The sequence below is a fragment of the Triticum aestivum genome, chromosome 4D (assembly GCF_018294505.1).
Source record: "Triticum aestivum cultivar Chinese Spring chromosome 4D, IWGSC CS RefSeq v2.1, whole genome shotgun sequence".
Taxonomy (NCBI): domain Eukaryota; kingdom Viridiplantae; phylum Streptophyta; class Magnoliopsida; order Poales; family Poaceae; genus Triticum; species Triticum aestivum.
The window spans coordinates 66965988-66990338 of NC_057805.1; the positions used below are offsets into that span (position 1 = coordinate 66965988).

A 24351-nucleotide genomic window follows, 5' to 3' on the forward strand; every position below is an offset into this window, starting at 1 on the left:
AGTACGCAAAAATGCAGCGCGCGCGACTCTCGCACAAACAACATATGCATTCCAAAACAGAAGCAAAAAGATCAAACACAAACAAAAATAAATCAAAATAAATAGTTCAATTTCGTTATTACAACTCGGGCTGTTCATCGGAGGACGGACGCGCGCGAGGGGCGGCGGGACTAGAGGGGGGGGGCGGAGAAGCCGCCGCGGGGCGGGGATTGACCGGGGAAGTGCCGGAACGGTCGCCGGGTGGCGGGTCGCCGGCGGCGGCGCGGCTGGATGGGGGATGGGAGTTGCGAGCGAGCGCGCGGGAGCGGACGCAGCAAATAAGCGGCGCGCGATTGAGTTTCGGCCCGCGCTCTGAACTACATATGCCGCGCGCGCTGTTTTTGCGCGCCCGCTGGAGCAACTATACCGGTTGCGCGCGCGCTAAAACGGGCAATTTTGCGGGGCGGCGCTAGTTTGGCGCGGCTGTTGGAGATGCTCTTATAGTTAAGGTCTCCTTCCACACAGACGCATCGTCGGAAATTCTGAATCTCTACCTACTTTAAAAGAATGTAAGGTTTCTATTTCACCTTTCTTCCCACCACCCTTCATCCAACCTTCCATGTATACGATAATCAATCACCTTAATTTACTTACTTTTCTAAACCAAATCCATTTTAATTTACTTAGCTCCTGAGCCAATTTCACTTTAGTTTACTTACTAAACTTCTAATCAGAATATAAGGTAATTTAAGTTCAGAATTTGATAGATATTTATTTACACAATCACATTATTTTTAACGCACGGGCATGGTTCTAGTAAATCTAGAAATATGAGCATCAGAACCTACACTGATGACTGATGGGTTGGCGGTCATTCTTTTCTTTCTGAACAAACATTATCAGTCTGTGGTTGTGTCGTGCTGCGTTGGATCATATACACTCTATTCGATCCTGTACGGCTGTACACTCCTTGCCCTATGTATTTTATATGTATTTGTCGTTCGTGATCAATCGCAACCATCTAAAAAAAAATTCCCTCGCGTGCGCTCCTCCATCACATCCTCTTGCGTCGCATGATCCGGCGGGAGCGCTCTTGGTGATGCCGCCGGCGATCGCTTTGGCGTCGGCGTCGGCGTCGGCGAAAGCGCGAAGGGTACGGCGCGGCGCCCGGACCGCGTGCTGGCGGCGCGCCGGCGGCGAGCTGCCGTGCTGCTCCTCGCTCTAGCGTACACGGCGGCTATGCTCGTGCTCCTCCTGGGCGCTGACGGCACGGGCCTGGGCGCAGGTGGTGGACGCGTGGTGGTAGGCGCGCCGCGTCCGCGGGCGCGGGCGCCAGCGCCGCCCGGATCGGTGTACCGCAGCCACCTCGTGTTCGAGCGGCTCCTGCCGGAAATGCGCGCCCTCGCCTCTTGTCCTAGCCCGGTGAGTTCTTGCTTGTTCGCAGGGACATGATTTTATTCGATCTGTTCCTAGAGGAATGGGTGGATTGGCTTAAAAAGCAGGTGGAAAATTTTCTCCCGGTCATGTGCGTCGGATGAATTTTTCTCGTCTACTCCTTGATTTGCCATTGGATGCTCATAGTTTGATTATAAATCGTCCCAAAACTGTTTGTGGCCTTACCACACATTGCATCCAAGTTTTGTGTTGGCTGTTTGTGAATTGTGACATTGTGACACAAATACAGTACACTGCTACATAGCTTACTACTAATCTCTAGTGAAACTGGTGGTGACACTGATTGTTAGAAGGGAGAGAGAGGTTTGGTGGAATATTTCGTTGTATTGCTTGAGCCTCGTAGGCATATATATATATATAGGAGTACATGATCTACTTGGAGTACAAGACAAGCCAGAATACTTCCTAGTTTATCCTATGTTTCCTAATACAATCACATTACTCAACATCCCCCCGCAGTCACAACGGTAGCGACGCAGACGGTGAGACTGGAGAAGAATCCGAAGGCAAGCCGACGGACACCCCCCCACAGTCGTAACGGTCGACGCATCGCGGAAGTCGTGGCTGGAGTGGAAACCGACGAGGTTGCTCAAGCAAGGCGGTAGCCCTTTGTGCCGATGTCGATGTAGCCGAGAGCATAGGGTGGTGTAGCCGTGGTCGAGGTAGCCGTGCAAAGAATGCCGTGGTCGATGTCGAGTCGGGGTAGCCAGTGTCGAGGAAGTCGCCGTGGAGCCGCGGGCGCAAGGAGGCGCCGAGTTAGCATGGGCACAGTGGTGTCGAAGTAGTGGTGCACCGGAAAGACGTTGTTGTTGACGACGCGTCGCGGCGGGTTTGCCAAGCCCGGGGACACATCGTAGACGAAGGCACGCACCGGTGTTGCCAGCACCGCGCATGCGTAGACGGACGAAGACGAAGTTGACGAAGCGCCGCACCAGGCTTGCCAGGCCCGGGGACACGTCGTGGACGAAGGCACGCATCGGTGTTGCCAGCACCGGGCATGCGTAGATGAGAGACCTGCACGAGCTGTACGCCATGTCGGAGAAGTCGGAGGGGCCAGCAGAGAAGAACTCGACGACAGTTGCGGCGCCAATCGGCGCGGGGCTGATGTCGCCCGCGGTTGTCGGCGTAGACGAAGTGGTCGGGGTAGATGACGGCGACGCTGGTGACGGGCTGGTGCAGGACGAAGACGAAGGAGGTGGACGGGCGGCGGCGGCCTTACGGCGGCAGCGGCGGCTAGGTTAGGAGCGCGGCGGCGGTGCTTGAAGTAGGCGAAGAACCCTGACAGCGTGACGAAGACCGGCGCGGACGGTGGCGTTCCCGCGCCAAGGGAGACGGCGCGGCGCATACCACGGGAGGTCGACGCGCGGTGACGGCAGAGTGGACCGCGGGCCGCGACGCTACGGCCCGAAGGTGCGACGCAGTGGCGGCGGGCAGGTCGGGGCGACGGCGAGAAGACCTCGGGGCGGCGGCTGGGACCGCGTATCGCAGCACTACGGCCCGTAGGGGCGACGCAGCGGCGACGCACGAGTCGATGCAGCCGCGAGGAGAACCACGGGGCGGCGGCGCTGCGGCCCGACGGGGCGACGCAGCGGCAGCCCGTTGCTCGATCGGTGGAGGGGCGCGCTGAACTCGGGGACGATCTTCACGGGACCTGCGGAGGCGCGCGTAACCAACGGGCCAGGTCGGTCACGCGGCGTAGATGAGGCGGATCGCGGCGGCGAGCGGGTGATCAAGCCGATCGCGCGCGAGGTCGGGGACGCCGCTTGGTGGAGGCGGGGTGGCGGCAGAGTCCGCGATGAGGCCGGCGACGGCGGGCGGCAGGGCGGCTATGATTGGCCGCTGCATGGCGCGAGGCCGCCAGGTCGGGGTGATCCAGGTGTTCCGGTCGGAGCAGGGCGGTGACGGCCGACACAGGGCGATGGGCGGACCGACGCGCGGACGGCGGCTGGACCGGACAGGCCGCCGCGGCGCGCGTGGCCGCCGGGTCGAAGGAGAGGCCGGCTGGTCGCGCCGGGGTCGGAGTAGAGGCGCACGGGGGTCGACGGCGGCGGCGGGCGACGTAAACCGATCAAGATTAGATCGGAAAACCAAAAAGAAAAACGCCGATCAAAACGACCGGCGAGAGAGCGAAAAAACCCTGAGCAAGGGCTCGGGAAAAAGACTGTCTAGGGCAGCCGGCCAACACGGCCGGCGGACGAACCCTAGGTACGGGCGGCGCGGCCCCCAGCAGCGGTCATGGAGGCCGACCGCCCCGGGCGCGCCGCGCGGGTGCGGAAGCGGCGGCGGCTAGGGTTTGGATCGTGATTAGGCTGATACCATGTTAGAAGGGAGAGAGAGGTTTGGTGGAATATTTCGTTGTATTGCTTGAGCCTCGTAGGCATATATATATATAGGAGTACATGATCTACTTGGAGTACAAGACAAGCCAGAATACTTTCTAGTTTATCCTATGTTTCCTAATACAATCACGTTACTCAACACGGATAACACTGAATTTGGCTGCTTGTAGGAGGAGACGGCCATTGAATCCTTTATTTATATTGACATAATGCACTACTGCAGGCCAATGAAGATACTTGGCACCTTGAGATGGCAATACATATGACATAAATAATGTACTTATGCATGCGAGTTCTGTTTCATGTTCATATGCCAAAAAGGTGACAGCCCTTCATGTGGCAGGCCTATAATATGTTCTGCAACTTGGGAGATGCTTGGCATTGGAGCTCTTTAAAGGTCAAAGAGGATTTATCTGTCAGTTGTTGATTGTAACAATGGTGTCATGATGATGATCATTTTTAGCATTACAGTGCTAGTAATCCAATCACAACACATGTTCAATGCCTATGATCACTGTGACCAACAACATTTTTTTCTTTTAGTTTACATAGTCATACATACACTCTTCGCATGTATGTAACATGATTTTGCCGTGTCATTGCAGTTAATGGCACCCCATTATAAAAAGTCTGGAAAGAGATGGGTACCTTGCATCAGAAAGAGATTGACACAATCAGGTGCAAATTTGAAATGCTTTTTTATGAATTTCTATACCAAATGTACCAAGATCAGCCAGTCAGAATCAGCTTTAGTATAAGTAGTAACAGGCGACATAGCTAAATAGTTTTTATTGATGGTCCACATTACACTTTTCAGCGTTACCACCTTCAAATGGTTTTCTCGTAATTGAAGCAAATGGTGGTCTGAATCAGCAACGCATTTCTGTAAGTTGCATGATCAATTTCTTACTGAACGTGGACTAACTAGATATATTCCCTCAGAGTCATCTTTATTACATACACTACTGAAACGAGTCACTGTTGGTACCGAAATACCTTTCTTTACTGGTATATTTTAAACAGTAAAAGTATAATGATCCATGGTTTGATATTAATTATCCTGGATTCCTGTTTCACAGACTCCCTTTGATTTGTTTTGAATTTATTTCTTGCATGAACATGCTGTTTCATGTTTTGTTGCAGCTTACCCTTTTATCTTCCACTAAATTCTCATTACGTTCAAAAGTCATTGTGCATTCCACTGATCTTCATATGTAGAATTCTTTTCGTTTTTCTAGTGTCTCAACTGCCAACTTGAATTTCAAACTTCACAACATGTTTGCTCTTTAGTGTTTATCTGAGTCTGACAGAGATGTCTCGATACAGATTTGTGATGCTGTTGCTGTGGCAAGCTTACTTAATGCAACTCTTGTCAGCCCAGCTTTTCATCTGAATAGTGTTTGGCGTGATTCTAGGTAACTATTTTGCCTCTTTGTAGAATATCCACAGATGTGTTTGGAGAAACTGGCATACAGCAGATGCGTCCCTGGGTCACTTTCTTGAGAACTAGCTCTGTAAAAGCGCCGTTTGCATAATCAAGTTTCAAATTTACTTCAGTTAGCATTTTCTGTATTATATAAGTGAAAATTCTTTCTTTGCCCATTGTTTATCTGCTCTCGATAAATAAAATGGATCAGTATCCTTTCCTTTGTGGAAAAGAGAAACTTCATTATGTCTCTTCAAGCCCTTGTCTGCACTCTTTTTTTGTGCTATCAAGTCACTATTTTCTGCCGCGTCATTTCTTTTGTGCTTCCGTTTTAACAATGCATTTTTCAGCACTCTTGTTTTGCTCCTTGTTAAGCATGTACCGCAATAATGTCGATAGTATCACATCGATCTTTGCATTTTCCATTTTATAAGCTGTATCCCTATGAAAATAATTGATTGAATAAAGAATTGTTATTTTTTATGTAGCTTGGTTTTCTTTCATATGTTATTATATTTTCAGTAATATTCTCCTCATGCCTGTGTCATATAATATGTTTTTGATTTTTGATTTTCTCATCACTTTTCCAGAAGGATAATTCTTCTTTGTTCCTGCATAATTTCTTTCAGCAAATTTGGTGATATATTTGATGAAGACCATTTTATTGAGACACTCCGAAAACATGTAAGGGTTGTCAAAGAACTTCCTGAAAATGTTTCTGCGCAGTTTGACCATAATATCAGCAGTATACTGAATATGAGAACCAAAGCCTTCTCGTCTCAGAGTTACTACCTAGAAAAGGTGCTTCCGAAACTGTTGGAGCTAGGGTATGTGCTCCTGTTGCACCTTCCTTTGATATAGCGTCAAATTCTTGTGACTAAAGGCGTTCTATACTACCATATCTTTGCTCATTTTCTGTTCTATGACACAGGGCTGTGCGTATTGCTCCTTTCTCAAATAGATTGGCTAATTCAGTTCCATCAAATATCAATGCGTTGAGATGTTTGGCAAACTATGAGGCATTGAGATTTTCTGAACCCATAAGAATTCTTGCAGATAACATGGTTGACCGAATGATCAAGAAGAGTGCTTTGACTGGTGGGAAGTACATGTCAGTTCATCTTCGCTTTGAAGAGGTTCAAACACAATGCCATGCTAGTTGGTGCCTGTTATTAAATCTTTTCACTAAGACCAAGCTTTATGATGATTGTGTGTGCTGCATTTTAGGATATGGTAGCTTTCTCATGCTGTATATATGACGGTGACTGGAAGGAGAATATTGCAATGGAGAATGCTCGTGAAAGGGGATGGAGAGGGAAGTTTCGCCGACCAGGTCGAGTGATAAATCCCGAGGCCAACCGGAGGAATGGGAGATGTCCTTTAGCTCCTATAGAGGTTGAAATGTTAGTTCCCCGCAATTGTTTTGAGTATGCTCGTATTGCAACACTTCTAGGGCCAGTTAGGGGGACATTTACCAATTTTAGTAAGCTCTCTAAAGATATTCTTAACTGTTACATCCAAGAATAATAAGTGCTTTTAAATTGCCACTGCAGTACTAAATGGAGCCTTACTCTGTTTTTTTCCTGAGTTCACATCATGTTCATTACTCCTCAGGCTATCTACTGTTGGAGAATACAATTGGACACTCCAAATAGCATCTATGGTGTTGTGCATTGGTGCAAAAAGCATTTTGCAGGCATTTGCATTGCAGACTACAGTAGGTAGTGATGGACGTCATATTTTCAGACCATTTCTAGAATTCCTTATCATAGTTCCTTATTTTTCAGTGGACTGATTAGTTAAACTGGAGTTAAAGCTTTGGTAAATGTATCCTGCCACCACAATTTTCAGATGCATTCCAATAGGCCTTGCTGCAAGCTGCCAAGAGGGATCTTATTTACATGATATCATCGTACAACTTTACTTTTTCCTCACTAGTTTAGTTTATGCAGGTTGGAATGATGCTGCGTGGCATGGGGTTTGATAATACTACCTCACTCTATGTTGCCTCCGGTAAAATATACAATGCTGAGAAGTATATGACTCCTCTTCGCGAGTTGTTTCCACTTCTACAAACAAAGGAAACAATCACTTCACCTGAGGAGCTTGCACAGTTCAAGGTATTTCCCCCTCCCTTAGTTACTCCATTTCTATCATAATTGTTACTGTAGAAAGGATGCATTCTTACATTATTTCACAGCAAGCATCCATAACCCTTATTCAGTTTGTAGGGAGGGTAACACTTGGATAAGAGCCATTTCTTATCTCCATGACAGACTTACCTTTGACTCACATTCCTATATCCAGGGGCATTCATCCAGACTGGCAGCATTGGACTACACAGTCTGTCTACGGAGCGAAGCCTTTGTAATGACTCAAGGAAGCAATTTCCCTCATTTCCTGATGGGACACAGGCGTTATTTGTATGGGGGGCATGCAAAGACAATAACACCGGATAAACAGAAAATGGTGCTACTCTTTGACAACCCGGATATCAGGTCAGCTTTGAGTGACTGTTACCCGACATGTCTAAGTGCACGACGAAGCTGGAGAAGGCCCGAATTTCGCCACGTCAAATCTGGATATCGACATTTAGCTAGTTTCCATTTGGACAGTCAATTTTAGAGACAAATTATTGTGGAAAATCATATTGAATTTTAACTAGTCCATATTATTTTATATGTAAACACTGAATACATTTTAGCTGAATGTAAGGGTGTGACAGAACCTCTGATATCCAACTTGTTTGTTTTGACTGCAGATGGGATCGGTTCAGGCACCTCATGCAGGATATTCGTCGCCACAGTGAATCGAAAGGTTTCGGGTTCAGGAAACATAGTGGATCGATATACAACCTCCCGATGCCCGACTGCATGTGTCAGCAAGCTGAATCATGATGATCTAGAGTACCGATTTATGTACTTGTAAGTAGCAGTTACGCATAGAAATTCGTTACATTTTTTTGTCTGTAGGTAAAGAGTAGTAGACTATAGAGATGCCAAATCGTGCGGTTGTCGATATGAAATCCAGCCCAGAGATGCAGTTATGCTGTCTGAAATGAAAGAGAGCCTTTTTTTGTTCAGAATATGTCACAGCCTATACTGACTATAATACCCAAACTTAACTTTGAGTTGAGAATTGTTTGCCTGGTGTTAATGGAGGTAAACAATATCCTGCCTAAACTAATATAGTACTCCCTCCGTCCCATAATATAAGAGCGTTTTTGACACTAGTGTAGTATAAAAAACGCTCTTGTATTATGAGAGGGAGGGAGTAGTAAAGAGTATGCAGCTTGGTATGATTACTCTGCCAAACAAATTAACTATATATTAACTGTTGCATAAACATATTGAGACACAAACTAACAGCACCGCATAATCTGTGTGACTCTTACACCAAGCAATAGAGGTTCATATTACACAGTCGACTTAGTGCATGGACATATAGAAGTACTACTCCCTCCGTTCACTTTTATAAGTCCTTTCAGACAGCTCAAAATAGGCTGTTTTGCACATTGTCTGAAATGTCTTTAAGGTCTTATAAAAGTGAACAGAGGTAGTAGTTAATTAGCATAATACAGCGGTCAAAATTTATCACACTCAATGTTCCCCTCACCAGAAAAGATAAACAGCGGGACATGGCCCCCTCCTCGTCCCGAGAACGTACCCTGTACACCAGGTGCTTCAATGGCTTTTGGGCCATTAGATGAAAAAGCAACGGGCTAGATTTTGTCATATGTTGGACTATAACAATCTTATACTCCCTCCGTTTTTATTTACTGCACGTATTAGCTTTGACCTAAGTTAAACTTTATAAAGTTTCACCAAGTTTATCGAGAACAATCTACACTTACACAATAATATATATATATATATATATATATATATATATATATATATATATATATATATGGTATGAAAATATATTGAATGATGATTCTAATGGTATTGATTTGGTATCGTGAATGTTAAATTTTTTATATGAACTTGGTCAAAGTTTAGAAAGTTTGACCCGAGATAAAGGTAATATGCAAAGTTAATAAAAGTGGAGGAAGTAGGAACAACCTTATAGATTATTACATTTGACCCGCACTCCACATCCCATCCCCTCATCAATAAATTTGTGTGTTTATTTTTTTGGTCCAAACACAAAAATGTCATATATTTTTTTGGCAGTGAATCTACCGAGGATGAGAACTCTATACCAACCTGCCTGTGACGCGGGTGGAGTTGCAAACCTCGCATTGCTAGATCAAATATGTGTCATTCACCCCTCTTCAGAATCTGCCTCCGATACCTTACTCGACCTTACCGCCTTTTTTACCTCCATCGCCATCATGTGATCTGAATGACCACCACAAAGGTCCTATCACACATGCTACATCATCCTAGACATATAAAGAACATAATGGGATCCATCTAGCCAACCCCAACCGGGCCCTTGGGCAACAATATGACCAAAGTAGGAAGAGAAACACTTAAGAAGACGTTCTCACTGGGCGCGGTACACCTAGGGCCAACCCCTTTTGCGCAACAATCCAGTTTTGAAAACACCATCAAACCGTTCGCCGACATGGACGCTCATGGAAATCACAAAGATGCTCGTGAAAGAAGGAAACAAAAATCCTCTAGCCCCACAGATCTGGATTGAAGGAAATATGCCCTAGAGGCAATAATAAAGTTATTATTATTTCCTTATTTCATGATAAATGTTTATTATTCATGCTAGAATTGTATTAACAAGAAACTTAGTACATGTGTGAATACATAGACAAACAGAGTGTCACTAGTATGCCTCTACTTGACTAGCTCGTTGATCAAAGATGGTTAAGTTTCCTAGCCATTGACATGAGTTGTCCTTTGATGAACGGGATCACATCATTAGAGAATGATGTGATTGACTTGACCCATTCCGTTAGCTTAGCACTTGATCGTTTAGTATGTTGCTATTGCTTTCTTCATGACTTATACATGTTCCTATGACTATGAGATTATGCAACTCCCGAATGCCGGAGGAACACTTTGTGTGCTATCAAACGTCACAACGTAACTGGGTGATTATAAAGGTGCTCTACAAGTGTCTCCGATGGTGTTTGTTGAGTTGGCATAGATCGAGATTAGGATTTGTCACTCCGATTGTCGGAGAGGTATCTCTGGGCCCTCTCGGTAATGCACATCACTATAAGCCTTGCAAGCAATGTGACTAATGAGTTAGTTGCGGGATGATGCATTACGGAACGAGTAAAGAGACTTGCCGGTAACGAGATTGAACTAGGTATTGAGATACCGACGATCGAATCTCGGGCAAGTAACATACCGATGACAAAGGCAACAATGTATGTTGTTATGCGGTTTGACCGATAAAGATCTTCGTAGAATATGTGGGAGCCAATATGAGCATCCAGGTTCCGCTATTGGTTATTGATCGGAGACGTGTCTCGGTCATGTCTACATAGTTCTCGAACCCGTAGGGTCCGCACGCTTAACGTTCGGTGACGATCGGTATTATGAGTTTATGTATTTTGATGTACCGAAGGTAGTTCGGAGTCCCGGATATGATCACGGACATGACGAGGAGTCTCGAAATGGTCGAGACGTAAAGATCGATATATTGGAAGCCTATGTTTGGACATCGGAATGGTTCCGGATGAGTTCGGGCATTTACTGGAGTACCGGGAGGTTACCGGAACCCCCGGGGAGTATATGGGCCTTATTGGGCCTTAGTGGAATAGAGGATAGGAAGGGAAAAGGTGGAGGGCGCGCCCCCTAGCCCAATCCGAATTGGATGGGGGCTGGCCCCCCCTTCCTTCCCTCTCTCCTCCCCTTCCTTCTCTCCTGCTCCTACTACATAGAAGGGGGGGGATCCTACTCCCGGTGGGAGTAGGACTCCCCAGGGCGTGCCATAGTAGAGGGTCGGCCCTCCCCATCCTCCACTCCTTTATATACGGGGAGGGGGACACCCCATGGACACACAAGTTGATCACTGATCTCTTAGCCGTGTGCGGTGCCCCCTCCACCATAATCCACCTCGGTCATATCATTGCAGTGCTTAGGCGAAGCCCTGCGCCGATAGCTTCATCATCACCGTCATCACGCCGTCGTGCTAACGAAACTCTCCCTCGACACTCTGCTGGATCGTGAGTTCATGGGACGTCATCGAGCTGAACGTGTGCTGAACTCGGAGGTGCCGTGTGTTCGGTACTTGGATCGGTTGGATCGTGAAGACGTACGACTACATCAACGCGTTGATAAAACGCTTCCGTTTACGGTCTACGAGGGTACGTGGACAACACTCTCCCGCTCGTTGCTATGCATCACCATGATCTTGCGTGTGCATAGGATTTTTTTTTTGAAATTACAGCGTTCCCCAACAGTGGCATCCGAGCCAGGTTTATGCGTAGATGTTATATGCACGAGTAGAACACAAGTGAGTTGTGGGTGATACTAGTCATACTGCTTACCAGCATGTCATACTTTGATTCGGAGGTATTGTTGGATGAAGCGGCCCGGACCGACATTACGCGTACGCTTACGCGAGACTGGTTCTACCGACGTGCTTCGCACACAGGTGGCTGGTGGGTGTCAGTTTCTCCAACTTTAGTTGAATCGAGTGTGGCTACGCGCAGTCCTTGTTGAAGGTTAAAACAACACATACTTGACGAAATATCGTTGTGGTTTTGATGCGTAGGTAAGACCGGTTCTTGCTTAGCCCGTAGCAGCCACGTAAAACTTGCAACAACAAAGTAGAGGATGTCTAACTTGTTTTTGCAGGGCATGTTGTGATATGATATGGTCAAGACATGATGCTAAATTTTATTGTATGAGATGATCATGTTTTGTAACGGAGTTATCGGCAACTGGCAGGAGCCATATGGTTGTTGCTTTATTGTATGCAATGCAATCGCCCTGTAATTGTTTTTACTTTGTCACTAAGCGGTGGCGATAGTCGTAGAAACAATAGTTAGCGAGACGACAACGATGCTACGATGGAGATCAAGGTGTCGCACCGGTGACGATGGTGATCATGACGGTGCTTTGAAGATGGAGATCAAAGGCACAAGATGATGATGGCCATATCATATCACTTATATTGATTGCATGTGATGTTTATCTTTTATGCATCTTATTTTGCTTTGATTGACGGTAGCATTATAAGATGACCTCTCACTAAATTTCAAGGTAAAAGTGTTCTCCCTGAGTATGCACCATTGCGAAAGTTCGTCGTGCCGAGACACCACGTGATGATCGGGTGTGATAAGCTCTACGTTCACATACAGCGGGTGCAAGCCAGTTTTGCACACGCAGAATACTCGGGTTAAACTTGACGAGCCTAGCATATGCAGATATGGCCTCGAAACACTAAGACCGAAAGGTCGAGCGTGAATCATATAGTAGATATGATCAACATAGTGATGTTCACCATTGAAAACTACTCCATCTCACATGATGATCGGACATGGTTTAGTTGATTTGGATCACGTGATCACTTAGATGATTAGAGGGATGTCTATCTAAGTGGGAGTTCTTAATTAATATGATTAATTGAACTTTAATTTATCATGAACTTAGTCCTAATAGTATTTGCATATCTATGTTGTAGATCAATAGCTCGCGATGAAGTTCCCCGTTTATTTTTGATATGTTCCTAGAGAAAAATAAGTTGAAAGATGTTAGTAGCAAAGATGCGGACTAGCTCCGTGATCTGAGGATTATCCTCATTGCTGTACAGAAGTTTTATGTCCTTGATGCACCGTTGGGTGACAGAACTATTGCAGGAGCAGATGCAGACGTTATGAACGTTTTGACAAAAGCTCGGTATGATGACTACTTGATAGTTTAGTGCACCATGCTTTACGGCTTAGAACCGGGACTTCAAAAATGTTTTGAACGCCACGGAGCATATAAGATGTTCCAAGAGTTGAAATTGGTATTTCATACTCATGCCCGTGTCGAGAGGTATGAGACCTCTGACAGTACTTTGCCTACAACATGGAGGAGAATAGCTCAACCAGTGAGCATGTACTCAGATTGTCTGGGTACTACAATTGTTTGAATCAAGTGGGAGTTAATATTCCAGATAAGATAGTAATTGACAAAGTTCTCTAGTCACTATCTCCAAGTTACTAGAACTTCGTGATGAACTATAATATGCAAGGGATGACGAAAATAATTCCCGAGCTCTTCGCGATGCTGAAATCGATGAAGGTAGAAATCAAGAAAGAGCATCAAGTGTTGATGGTTAACAAAACCACTAGTTTCAAGAAAAGGGCAAAGGGATAAAAGGGGAACTTCAAGAAGAACGGCAAGCAAGTTGCTGCTCAAGTGAAGAAGCCCAAGTCTGGACCTAAGCCTGAGACTAAGTGCTTCTACTGCAAAGGGACTGGTCACCGGAAGCGGAACTGCCCCAAGTATTTGGCGGATAAGGAGGATGGCAAAGTGAACAAAGATATATTTGATATACATGTTATTGATGTGTACTTTACTAGTGTTTACAGCAACCCCTCGGTATTTGATACTGGTTTAGTTGCTAAGAGTAGTAACTCGAAACAGGAGTTGCAGAATGAACAGAGACTAGTTAAGGGTGAAGTGACGATGTGTGTTGGAAGTGGTTCCAAGATTGATATGATCATCATCGCACACTACCTATACTTTCAGGATTAGTGTTGAACCTAAATAAATGTTATTTGGTGTTTGCGTTAAGCATGAATATGATTTGATCATGTTTATTGCAATACGTTTATTCATTTAAAATCAGAGAATAATTGTTATTCTGTTTACATGAATAAAATCTTCGATGGTCATACACCCAATGAAAATAGTTTGTTGGATCTCGATCGCAGTGATACACATATTCATAATATTGAAGCCAAAAGATGCAAAGTTAATAATGATAGTGCAACTTATTTGGGGCACTGTAGTTTAGGTCATATTGGTGTAAAACGCATGAAGAAACTCCATGCTGATGGGCTTTTGGAATCACTTGATTATGAATCACTTGATGCTTGCGAACCATGCCTCATGGGCAAGATGACTAAGACTCCGTTCTCCGGAACAATGGAGCAAGCAACAGATTTGTTGGAAATAATACATACTGATGTATGCAGTCCGATGAGTGTTGATGCTCGCGGTGGGTATCGTTATTTTCTGACCTTCACAAATGATTTGAGCAGATATGGGTATATCTACCTGATGAAACATAAGTCTGAAACATTTGAAAAGTTCAAAGAATTTCAGAGTGAAGTGGAAAATCATCGTAACAAGAAAATAAAGTTTCTACGATCTGATCGTGGAGGAGAATATTTGAGTTACGAGTTTGGTCTTCATTTGAAACAATGCGGAATAGTTTCGCAACTCACGCCACCTGGAACACCACAGCGTAATGGTGTGTCCGAACGTCGTAACCGTACTTTATTAAATATGGTGTGATCTATGATGTCTCTTACCGATCTACCACTATCGTTTTGGGGTTATGCATTAGATACAGCTACATTCACGTTAAATAGGGCACCATCTAAATCCATGGAGATGGCACCGTATGAACTGTGGTTTGGCGAGAAACCTAAGCTGTCATTTCTTAAAGTTTGGGACTGCGATGCTTATGTGAAAAAGTTTCAACATGATAAGCTCAAACCAAATCGGAGAAGTAAATCTTCATAGGATACCCAAAAAGAAACTATTGGGTACACCTTCTATCACAGATCCGAAGGCAAGATCTTTGTTGCTTAGAACGGATCCTTTCTAGAGAAGGAGTTTCTCTCGAAAGAAGTAAGTGGGAGGAAAGTAGAACTTGATGAGGTAATTGTACCTTCTCCCGAATTGGAAAATAGTTCATCACAGAAATCAGTTCCAGTGATGCCTACACCAATTAGTGAGGAAGATTAATGATGATGATCATGAAACTTCAGATCAAGTTACTACCGAACCTCGTAGGTCAACCAGAGTACGGTCCGCACCAGAGTGGTATGGTAATCCTGTTCTGGAGGTCATGTTACTTGACCATGACAAACCTACGAACTATGAGGAAGCGATGATGAGCCCAGATTCCGCGAATTGGCTTGAGGCCATGAAATCTGAGATAGGATCCATGTATGAAAACAAAGTATGGACTTTGGTGGAATTGCCCGATGATCGGGAAGCCATAGAGAATAAATGGATCTTCAAGAGGAAGACGGACGCTGATAGTAGTGTTACTATCTACAAAGCTCGAATTGTCGCAAAATGTTTTCAACAAGTTCAAGGTGTTGACTACAATGAGATTTTCTCACTTGTATCAATGCTTAAAAGTCTGTCCGAATCATGTTAGCAATTGCCGCATTTTATGAAATTTGGCAAATGGATGTCAAACCTGCATTCCTTAATGGATTTATTAAAGAAGAGTTGTATGTGATGCAACCAGAAGGTTTTGTCGATCCTAAAGGTGCTAAGTGTGCAAAGCTCCAGCGATCCATCTATGGACTGGTGCAAGCATCTCAGAGTTGGAATATACGCTTTGATGAGTTGATCAAAGCATATAGATTTATACAGACTTGCGGTGAAGCCTGTATTTACAAAAAGTGAGTGGGAGAACTACACCCTTTCTGATAAGTATATGTGAATGACATATTGTTGATCGGAAATAATGTAGAATTTTCTAGAAAGCATAAAGGAGTATTTGAAAAGAGTTTTTCAAAAGAAAGACCTCGGTGAAGCTGCTTACATATTAAGCATCAAGATCTATAGAGATAGATCAAGACGCTTGATAAGTTTTTTCAATGAGTACATACCTTGACAAGATTTTGAAGTAGTTCAAAATGGAACTGTCAAAGAAGGAGTTCTTGCCTGTATTGCAAGGTGTGAAGTTGAGTAAAGACTCAAAACCCGACCACGACAAAAAATAGAAAGAGAATGAAAAGTCATTTCCTATGCCTCAGTCATAGGTTCTATAAAGTATGCCATGCTGTATACCAGACCTATTGTATACCCTGCCCTGAGTTTGGCAAGGGAGTACAATTCTGTTCTAGGAGTAGATCACTGGACAACGATCAAAATTATCCTTAGAGGACTAAGGAAATATTTCTCGGTTATGCAGGTGATAAAGAGTTACGTCGATGCAAGCTTTGACACCGATCTGGATGACTCCGAGTCTCGATCTGGATACATATTGAAAGTGGGGGCATCTAGCTAGAGTAGCTCCGTGCAGAGCATTGTAGACATAGGATATTTGCAAAATACATACAGCTCTGAATGTGGCAGACCCGTTGACTAAACTTCTCTCACAAGCAAAACATGATCACACCTTAGTACTCTATGGGTGTTAATCACATAACGATGTGAACTAGATTATTGACTCTAGTAAACCCTTTGGGTATTGGTCACATGACGATGTGAACTATGGGTGTTAATCACATGGTGATGTGAACTATTGGTGTTAAATCACATGGCGATGTGAACTAGATTATTGACTCTAGTGCAAGTGGGATACTGAAGGAAATATGCCCTAGAGGCAATAATAAAGTTATTATTTATTTCCTTATTTCATGATAAATGTTTATTATTCATGCTAGAATTGTATTAACAGGAAACTTAGTACATGTATGAATACATAGACAAACAGAGTGTCACTAGTATGCCTCTACTTGACTAGCTCGTTGATCAAAGATGGTTAAGTTTCCTAGCCATTGACATGAGTTGTCATTTGATGAACGGGATCACATCATTAGAGAATGATGTGATTGACTTGACCCATTCCATTAGCTTAGCACTTGATCGTTTAGTATGTTGCTATTGCTTTCTTCATGACTTATACATGTTCCTATGACTATGAGATTATGCAACTCCTGAATGCCGGAGGAACACTTTGTGTGCTACCAAACGTCACAACGTAACTGGGTGATTATAAAGGTGCTCTACAAGTGTCCCCGATGGTGTTTGTTGAGTTGGCATAGATCGAGATTAGGATTTGTCACTCCGATTGTCGGAGAGGTATCTCTGGGCCCTCTCGGTAATGCACATCACTATAAGCCTTGCAAGCAATGTGACTAATGAGTAGTTGCAGGATGATGCATTACGGAACGAGTAAAAATACTTGCTGGTAACGATATTGAACTAGGTATTGAGATACCGGCGATCGAATCTCGGGCAAGTAACATACCGATGACAAAGGGAACAACGTATGTTGTTATGCGGTTTGACCGATAAAGATCTTCGTAGAATATGTGGGAGCCAATATGAGCATCCAGGTTCCACTATTGGGTATTGACAGGAGACGTGTCTCGGTCATGTCTACATAGTTCTCGAACCCATAGGGTCCGCACGCTTAATGTTTGGGTGACGATCGGTATTATGAGTTTATGTGTTTTGATGTACCAAAGGTAGTTCGGAGTCCCAGATATGATGTCGGACATGACGATGAGTCTTGAAATGGTCGAGACGTAAAGATCGATATATTGGAAGCCTATGTTTGGACATCAGAATGGTTCCGGATAAGTTCGGGCATTTGCCGGAGTACCGGGAGGTTACCGGAACCCCCCGGGGAGTATATGGGCCTTATTGAGCCTTAGTAGAATAGAGGAGAGGAAGGGAAAAGGTGGAGGGCGCGCCCCCTAGCCCAATCCGAATTGGATGGGGGCCGGCCCCCCTTCCGTCCCTCTCTCCTCCCCTTCCTTCTCTCCTACTCCTACTACATGGAGGGGGGGGGGAATCCTACTCCCGGTGGGAGTAGGACTCCCCAGGGCGCGCCATAGTAGAGGGCCGGCCCCCCCTCCTCCACTCCTTTATATACGGGGAGGGGGGCACCTCATGGACACACAAGTTGATCATTGGTCTCTTAGTCGTGTGCGGTGCCCCCCTCCACCATAATCCACCTCGGTCATATCATTGCAGTGCTTAGGCAAAGCCCTGCGCCGATAGCTTCATCATCACCGTCATCACGCTGTCGTGCTGACGAAACTCTCCCTCGACACTCTGCTGGATCGTGAGTTCGTGGGATGTCATCGAGCTGAAGGTGTGCTGAACTCGGAGGTGCCCTGCGTTCGGTACTTGGATCGGTCGGATCGTGAAGACGTACCACTACCTCAACCGCGTTGATAAAACGCTTCCGCTTACGGTCTACGAGGGTACGTGGACAACACTCTCCCGCTCGTTGTTATGCATCACCATGATCTTGCGTGTGCGTAGGAATTTTTTTGAAATTACTGTGTTCCCCAACATGGATGTGGGTAAACAAAATGTGGAGATCGACTGCCCAGAACCTAGGAAGGGCGGCCACGTCCGTCCTGACCATGACCCCATGCTTCAGGGAAAGCACCTCCATAAGGCGGTGCATGTAGAATGAGGTCTCCACCGATAAGTGTGACGGGAAGGCACAAGAGGGAAGACAAGTCCCTCACCGCCACCATCCACCGCACAAGGCTTCACACACCAACGCCAGCTGATGGCTGTGAGGGAGGAAGGAAGGGGGCACGGGAGTGGTTTGTCGCGGCGGGGGCTGATCACCGCTAGAGTGGCACTAGGGAGCAATGCAGGGACCAAACTCAAATGAAGTTCAATCGTTTGTCCTATTCTATATCCCTTCAAGACATCCTTATTTAATACTAGAGGGAACACATTAACCCACGTAGAAAAATGTCATCGTGGAAATCTAAACACGGTGAAAAAAGAAGAAAAAACTAATAACAAGTGTGTTATGCATAAGCTCCATTGCAAAAATGGGCAAAGACGTTCTAGCTGGTTCTGGACCATGATTGGCATCTGTGTAGTGCAGTAAAAAGTATAAAACCACCATAATTGTGACGTGATTAGATGTTTGCCATCACTATTCCTTTTTCGATGGAAAACCATTTCCCTTTTCGATGGAAAACCACTAGGGAAATGCTAAATTTTCACCAAACACACTAACTGCTCGTTGAGCATGCTGGAACTACGGTTACAACTTGGCCCGCCTGTCAGGCTGAGTTGGCAAAAAATATCCACGTGGACAATTTGACTTGGGTCATTTTCCTCCATCCCCTCCTCCTTACATCAAGCACCTCTTGAGCATCAGTGATGTTTACTACGCAACTTTTATTCTTGTAGACTCGGTTGGACCTCCAAGTGCAGAGTTTTGTAGGACAACAGTAAATTTCCCTCAATTGGATGACCTAAGGTTTATCGATCCGTGGGAGGCGTAAGATGAAGATGGTCTCTCTCAAACAACCCTGCAATCAAATACAAGAAATCTCTTGTGTCCCCAACACACCCAATACAATGATAAATTATATAGGTGCACTAGTTCAGTGAAAAGATGGTGATACAAGTGTACTATGGATAGTACATATAGATTTTTGTAATCTGAAATAATAAAAATAGTAAGATAGAAAGTAACAAAAGTGAGCACAAACGGTATTGCAATGCTTGGAAATGAGGCCTAGGGTTCATACTTTCACTAGTGCAATCTCTCAACAGTGCTAACATAATTGAATCATATAACAATCCCTCAACATGCAACAAAGAATCACTCCAAAGTTTCTATCGGAGAACGTAGGATAAAAACTTGTATCAACCCCTATGCCTAGATTACCCCAATGTCACCTGGAAATCCACAAGCCGATTACCAAAACATATATCAAGTGACTCAATAGAATACACCATTATCACCACGGGTATCCACATGCAAGACATACATCAAGTGATCTCGAATCCAATATTCAATCCAACATCAAGACAGGGTGCCGGAAAAGGCCTCCAGATGAGATTGCTTCGGTACAGAGGCTTGCGGTGACGGCGTGGGAGTTCTAGGTTTCTTTCTGGGGGTTTCCTGACTTATAAGAATTTTCATCGTTGGTTTCACGCCAATCGGAGTTACGTGGGACCCACAAGCTCATACAAAACTCCCTACCCCTAGGGCGTGCGGGGTGAGCTCGTGACTCCCTCGTGGGTCTTCTGGTCCTTCCTCGAAGCTTCAGGGGTCTCTTATGTTCCAAAAAAAATCACCGTAAATTTTCGTGGCATTTGGACTTTGTTTGGTATGGATTTTCTGGAAAATAAAAAACATTCAGAAAACAGCAACTGGCACTGAGCACTAGGTTAATAGGTTAGCTCCCAAAAATCGTATAAAGTGTACCAGAACCATATAAAATTGTTGTAAACGTGGCATGAATACTTCATAAACTAGATGATACCCCGCACGTTGTTGTGGAAATGTTTTACAATATATTCAGTGAGAATTGGTTGTGTGAAACATGAATATTTACAGTAATAATATGAGATCTAAAACCGAAAATGAATATGATTCGTGGTGTTTGATTACGTATAATATAAATATCGTAACAGAATGTAAATCTTCTTCGCATGCATGTTTGTATATTGAGGTGCCTTTTTATTATGCATGGTTGCATGTCGTAGTGGACCTTTACCATGTATGTTGAATGATGAGGTGGCATAGTTGCATGTTGAGAAAAATAGGTTAATTGGGCTAGCTATTTAGATGTAGAAGATTGGTTGTATGAAACATGAATATTTACAACAATAATATGAGATCTAAAACTGAAAATGACTATGATTCGTGGTGTTTGATTATGTATAATATAAATATCATAACATAATGTAAATCTTCTTCTCATGCATGTTTGTGTTGAGATGGCTTTTTATTATGCATGGTTGCATGTTGTAGTGGACTTTTCCCATGTATGTTCAATGATGTGGTGGCATACTTGCATGTTAAGAGAAATAGGTTAGTGTGGGCTAACTATTTAGATATAGAAGATTATAGATACGTTGGAGACGTATCAATCAGCCATCGCGCTGCCATCACGGCAACTACAGGACAAGCCCACCGCGATATCCACCAAGCGATCAGAGCATGCACATAAGGGCGGTGAAAGATGATGACCGTGACCCCGTGTCGTACGAAGACGCGGAGGTTGGTGGTGGTCCTCGACGTCGACGACAAAGCGAGGAGCAAGTCTCTGGCCAACCTACCACTGTGAGGGCTCTTCCTGCCACCTCGCAGAGTCCGTGCCATCACACCACCAGTAGATGGGGGACCTTGAGCATTGTTGCCGAAGCTCAACGAAGCTAACTTGTCTCCTCGTAGGAAGCTGTCGGCTTTAGGTGGCAGCATGCGTCAACAGGTCATCACCGACGCCTGGTGGCTGGGAGCGGCGGGGCGCATGGCCGAGGGTGGGCACGCTATACTGGCACACCGAGGGAGCTCCTGTGGAGAGCGTGTCAGGAATGGGAGGAAGCCGCTCGAGCGATGGGGCTAGGGACCTTGCGATGTGTAAAGGTTGGCCACACCGGTGCCGGTGGGTGGGCGTGCTCCTGGAGGTTGGGGTAGGAGCTCGTCGTGGATCTGATTGCTGCCGTCGAGAGTATGGACGTGCTCTTGGTGGGTGTTGACATATCCAAAGACAGGGGCGCCACCGTGGGTGATCGACCGCCTCTTCTTTCCTCCCAGTTACCTATGAGCTCTACCCAACCTATGCACGGGGGTATGCGCGACGAGCAATAGAGGTGAAGAGGCAGATGGATGCGGCGCGTGGAGGAGGAGGAGGAGGAGAAAGACCTAGTCACAACGTCCACTTGGATTGTTTTTGCCAACTCAGCCTCACAAGCCGGTCCAACTTGTCATAATCGAGATCAAAACGCGCTTAGCGAGTGATCAATGCTTTCTGTGAAAAAATAGCATTTTAGCCAATTTTGTGATGGTTTTCGACTAATTTTTGGAAGGACATCCACCCCTGATGAGGGTTTTGGTGTTAATGGGAATAATGATTAGTTGATTAACTATGTTTCGAGCCGACGCGGCAGCATGCCGACACTCAGGCCAGCGACGGTGCTGGCCGAGGGGGCGCTGAAGGCAGCCAAGGCGTGGCAGTTGCGGGGCGAGTTGGGACTAGCCCCTTTGGGGGCCGGGGTAGCCACGGCGTTGGCCGTGGCGGGTTAAATGGAGGACGTGTCGGCAATGGAGCGGGCCGCAGATGGAATCAGTGGAACAACGACGGATGGCGCGGTTTTTTCGGAAACCAATGGCAGCGGAACTTTAACCCACCACCCCGCGAGTTCGTCGAAGGCGCCACGGGACCTCACTACCGCCAGAGAGGTGGTTGAGGTGGGGGTGCTGGGTTCGGTCGCAACCCTCCTCCGCGCCGCCCCTATGTGCCGAAGACGACTCCTAAGCTGACACTCCCGCCGGCAGGGACTGGCAGCAAGGCGGCCAAAGCGGCAGACGTCACTGCTTCTTCCTCTGCAACATTGCCCAAGGCGGCGGTGGAGGCGGTTAAGGCATTGGCTACGGTGACTGTTCCCACATCCACACCTTCAGATGACAGGGATGCTCAGAGCCACAAAGGTAGCGATAAAGCGGAGATCGTGCATGCTAATAAGGCGGCGCGTAAGAAGGAAAAGATGAGCTGCTATCGATGTGGTGAGCCAGGTCACTTTGTGATTGATTGCACGGTGGTCTTGTGCGACATTTGCCTCGAACCTGGGCACTCATCGGATAACTGTCCTTTGCTTTCGGTTCCTAAACCTGTGGTGACTATTTAAGGTGTTTGCAACAATAAACTTATGTTCTTTGAGACTCCATGCACGGTCTCGGTGACCTCTCGCCCGGAGTGCTCGAAGTTCGGTCTAGTCAAGGTGACTAAGGTTACACTGACAGAGGGGCAGGTGTGTCAGGAGCTCAGACGGCTGATTTCGGAGTCCTTCCATTAGGCTCCTGTCCTGGTGGATGATCAGGTATACAGAGTTGAGTTTCCCAGGAGGGAGGATCTGGATCGTCTGTTGAAGTTTGGGTTCAACAAGGTGACTGGGAGCAAGTGTGTTTCGAGTTTGATGAGTGCAAAAAACCAGAGCCGACGGGATCACCTTTGGAGCAGATCTGGGTCAGACTGTCAGGCATACTAGAGGAACTGCTTAATGACTTCATCATTGTTTGGAGTCTCGGGTCTTTGCTTGGTAAAACTGAGAAGGTTGATACGCCTTTTACCCGTATGCATGGCACTGCGAGGATGCTAGTCAGCGTTATTGATTCGGAGTATGTTCCGGACTCCGTTCCATGGGTGTATGATGGAGTGGTGTATGATATCCAGGTTGTGGTTGAGGAGATTCATGAGGAAGAGAATGGCTCTACAAGTAAAGATGTGGACATGACCGACAGTGGTGATGACAACGGTAACAAAGAGACAGAGGGGAAGTCTGGTGGTTTTGTTGGATAGAATTTACCGGCAACAAAGCCTGCTCAGTCGGCGCAACCGAGGACTGATAAGGGGTCGGCCCCTTCGTCCATTCCTACAACTTCTTTGCGTTTTGGTTCGTTCTAGGCGATGTCGGCACTGAGTCGCTTATGGGGTGACAGAGGTGGAGGATGACAACATAGCCACGAACTTGGTGGTTGAGCAGCAAGTGGAGGCGGAAGCGGTTCACATCGGGCAGGAGGCCCAAGGGACTACTCCGTCTTCCCAGTTATCTTCAACGCCCACTTCCTTTGAGAGAGGGGAGGGGCGACCTCTTGAGGTTACTCCACCGTCTGTGGATGTAACACCCTGAGAATCATGCTACAGTAACCCCCTGTGATTAAGCTAATCATGTTGCTAAACAGGGCTTGATCACATTTGAATCACACCCTTTTCAAACTCCTAGTTCAAACTTCAATTAAATTTAAAAGTGGAAAATAAAAGTTTTCAAAAATTTAAACAAAAATGTTCTGTGGATGCTAAATAATACACTGGTAATTATGGTGGAGAAAACACATTTTTATAAAACACCTAAATACTTCTAAATGAAATAAAACAGCAAAGAAAATAAACAAATAAAAAGAAAACAGAAAACAGAACAAACAGAGCAGAAAAAGAAAAAGGAGAAGCCCTTCCCCCCCCACTGGACCCGTGGCCCATCTGGACCGAACCCCCAGCCCAAACTGGGCCGCCACCCCCCGACCCCCGGCCCAGCCCACTCTCCCCCTCGCCCCCTTCCCTGTTCCCCCGACCGGGGTCGAACAGTGGCCGTCCCCGCCGCACCCCCTCGCCGGCGACGGGGAGGATAAGGGCGCCAGCTCCCCCGCCTCCTCGGGCCTCTCTCCTACTCGCCCCCGCTCGTCCCTCGGCCTCTGCGCCTCCCCCCGCCAGATCCACCTCCCTCTCCCCTTCGTTCCCCTCTGCCCGAGCACGCTCGCCGCCGTTCACCGTCGAACTCG

At 46.0% G+C, this 24351-nt stretch overlaps 1 protein-coding gene across 4 annotated transcripts; it reads left to right on the forward strand.

Moving 5' to 3' along the window:
* The first annotated feature begins 870 nt into the window (after positions 1 to 870).
* Positions 871 to 8281, forward strand: LOC123096261 (O-fucosyltransferase 9). Of its 4 annotated transcripts, none has more exons than XM_044517943.1 (11): positions 902 to 1401; positions 4117 to 4170; positions 4379 to 4451; positions 4591 to 4658; positions 5100 to 5188; positions 5790 to 6026; positions 6131 to 6335; positions 6427 to 6594; positions 7152 to 7319; positions 7507 to 7697; positions 7961 to 8281. In XM_044517943.1, the coding sequence occupies exons 1-11, from the start codon at positions 1219 to 1221 to the stop codon at positions 8094 to 8096; spliced, it is 1572 nt and encodes a 523-aa protein (XP_044373878.1). In that variant the 5' UTR covers positions 902 to 1218; the 3' UTR covers positions 8097 to 8281. The 4 variants fall into 4 exon arrangements, 3 of the variants coding, with proteins under 3 accessions (XP_044373878.1, XP_044373881.1, XP_044373879.1); XM_044517944.1 differs by having other exon boundaries at positions 910 to 1401; positions 5829 to 6026; XR_006446531.1 differs by lacking the exon at positions 7961 to 8281 and having other exon boundaries at positions 871 to 1401; positions 6427 to 6602; positions 6814 to 7319; positions 7507 to 7621.
* Positions 8282 to 24351: the final 16070 nt, after the last annotated feature.

Bases quoted from the DNA above. Each gene is read 5' to 3' on its own strand.
- LOC123096261 (XM_044517943.1), top strand. From the start codon at position 1,219: ATGCTCGTGCTCCTCCTGGGCGCTGACGGCACGGGCCTGGGCGCAGGT. The intron at 4,452-4,590 runs GTGCAAATTTGA...TACACTTTTCAG, and splicing joins AAAGAGATTGACACAATCAG to CGTTACCACCTTCAAATGGT. The intron at 6,027-6,130 runs GTATGTGCTCCT...TCTATGACACAG, and splicing joins CCGAAACTGTTGGAGCTAGG to GGCTGTGCGTATTGCTCCTT.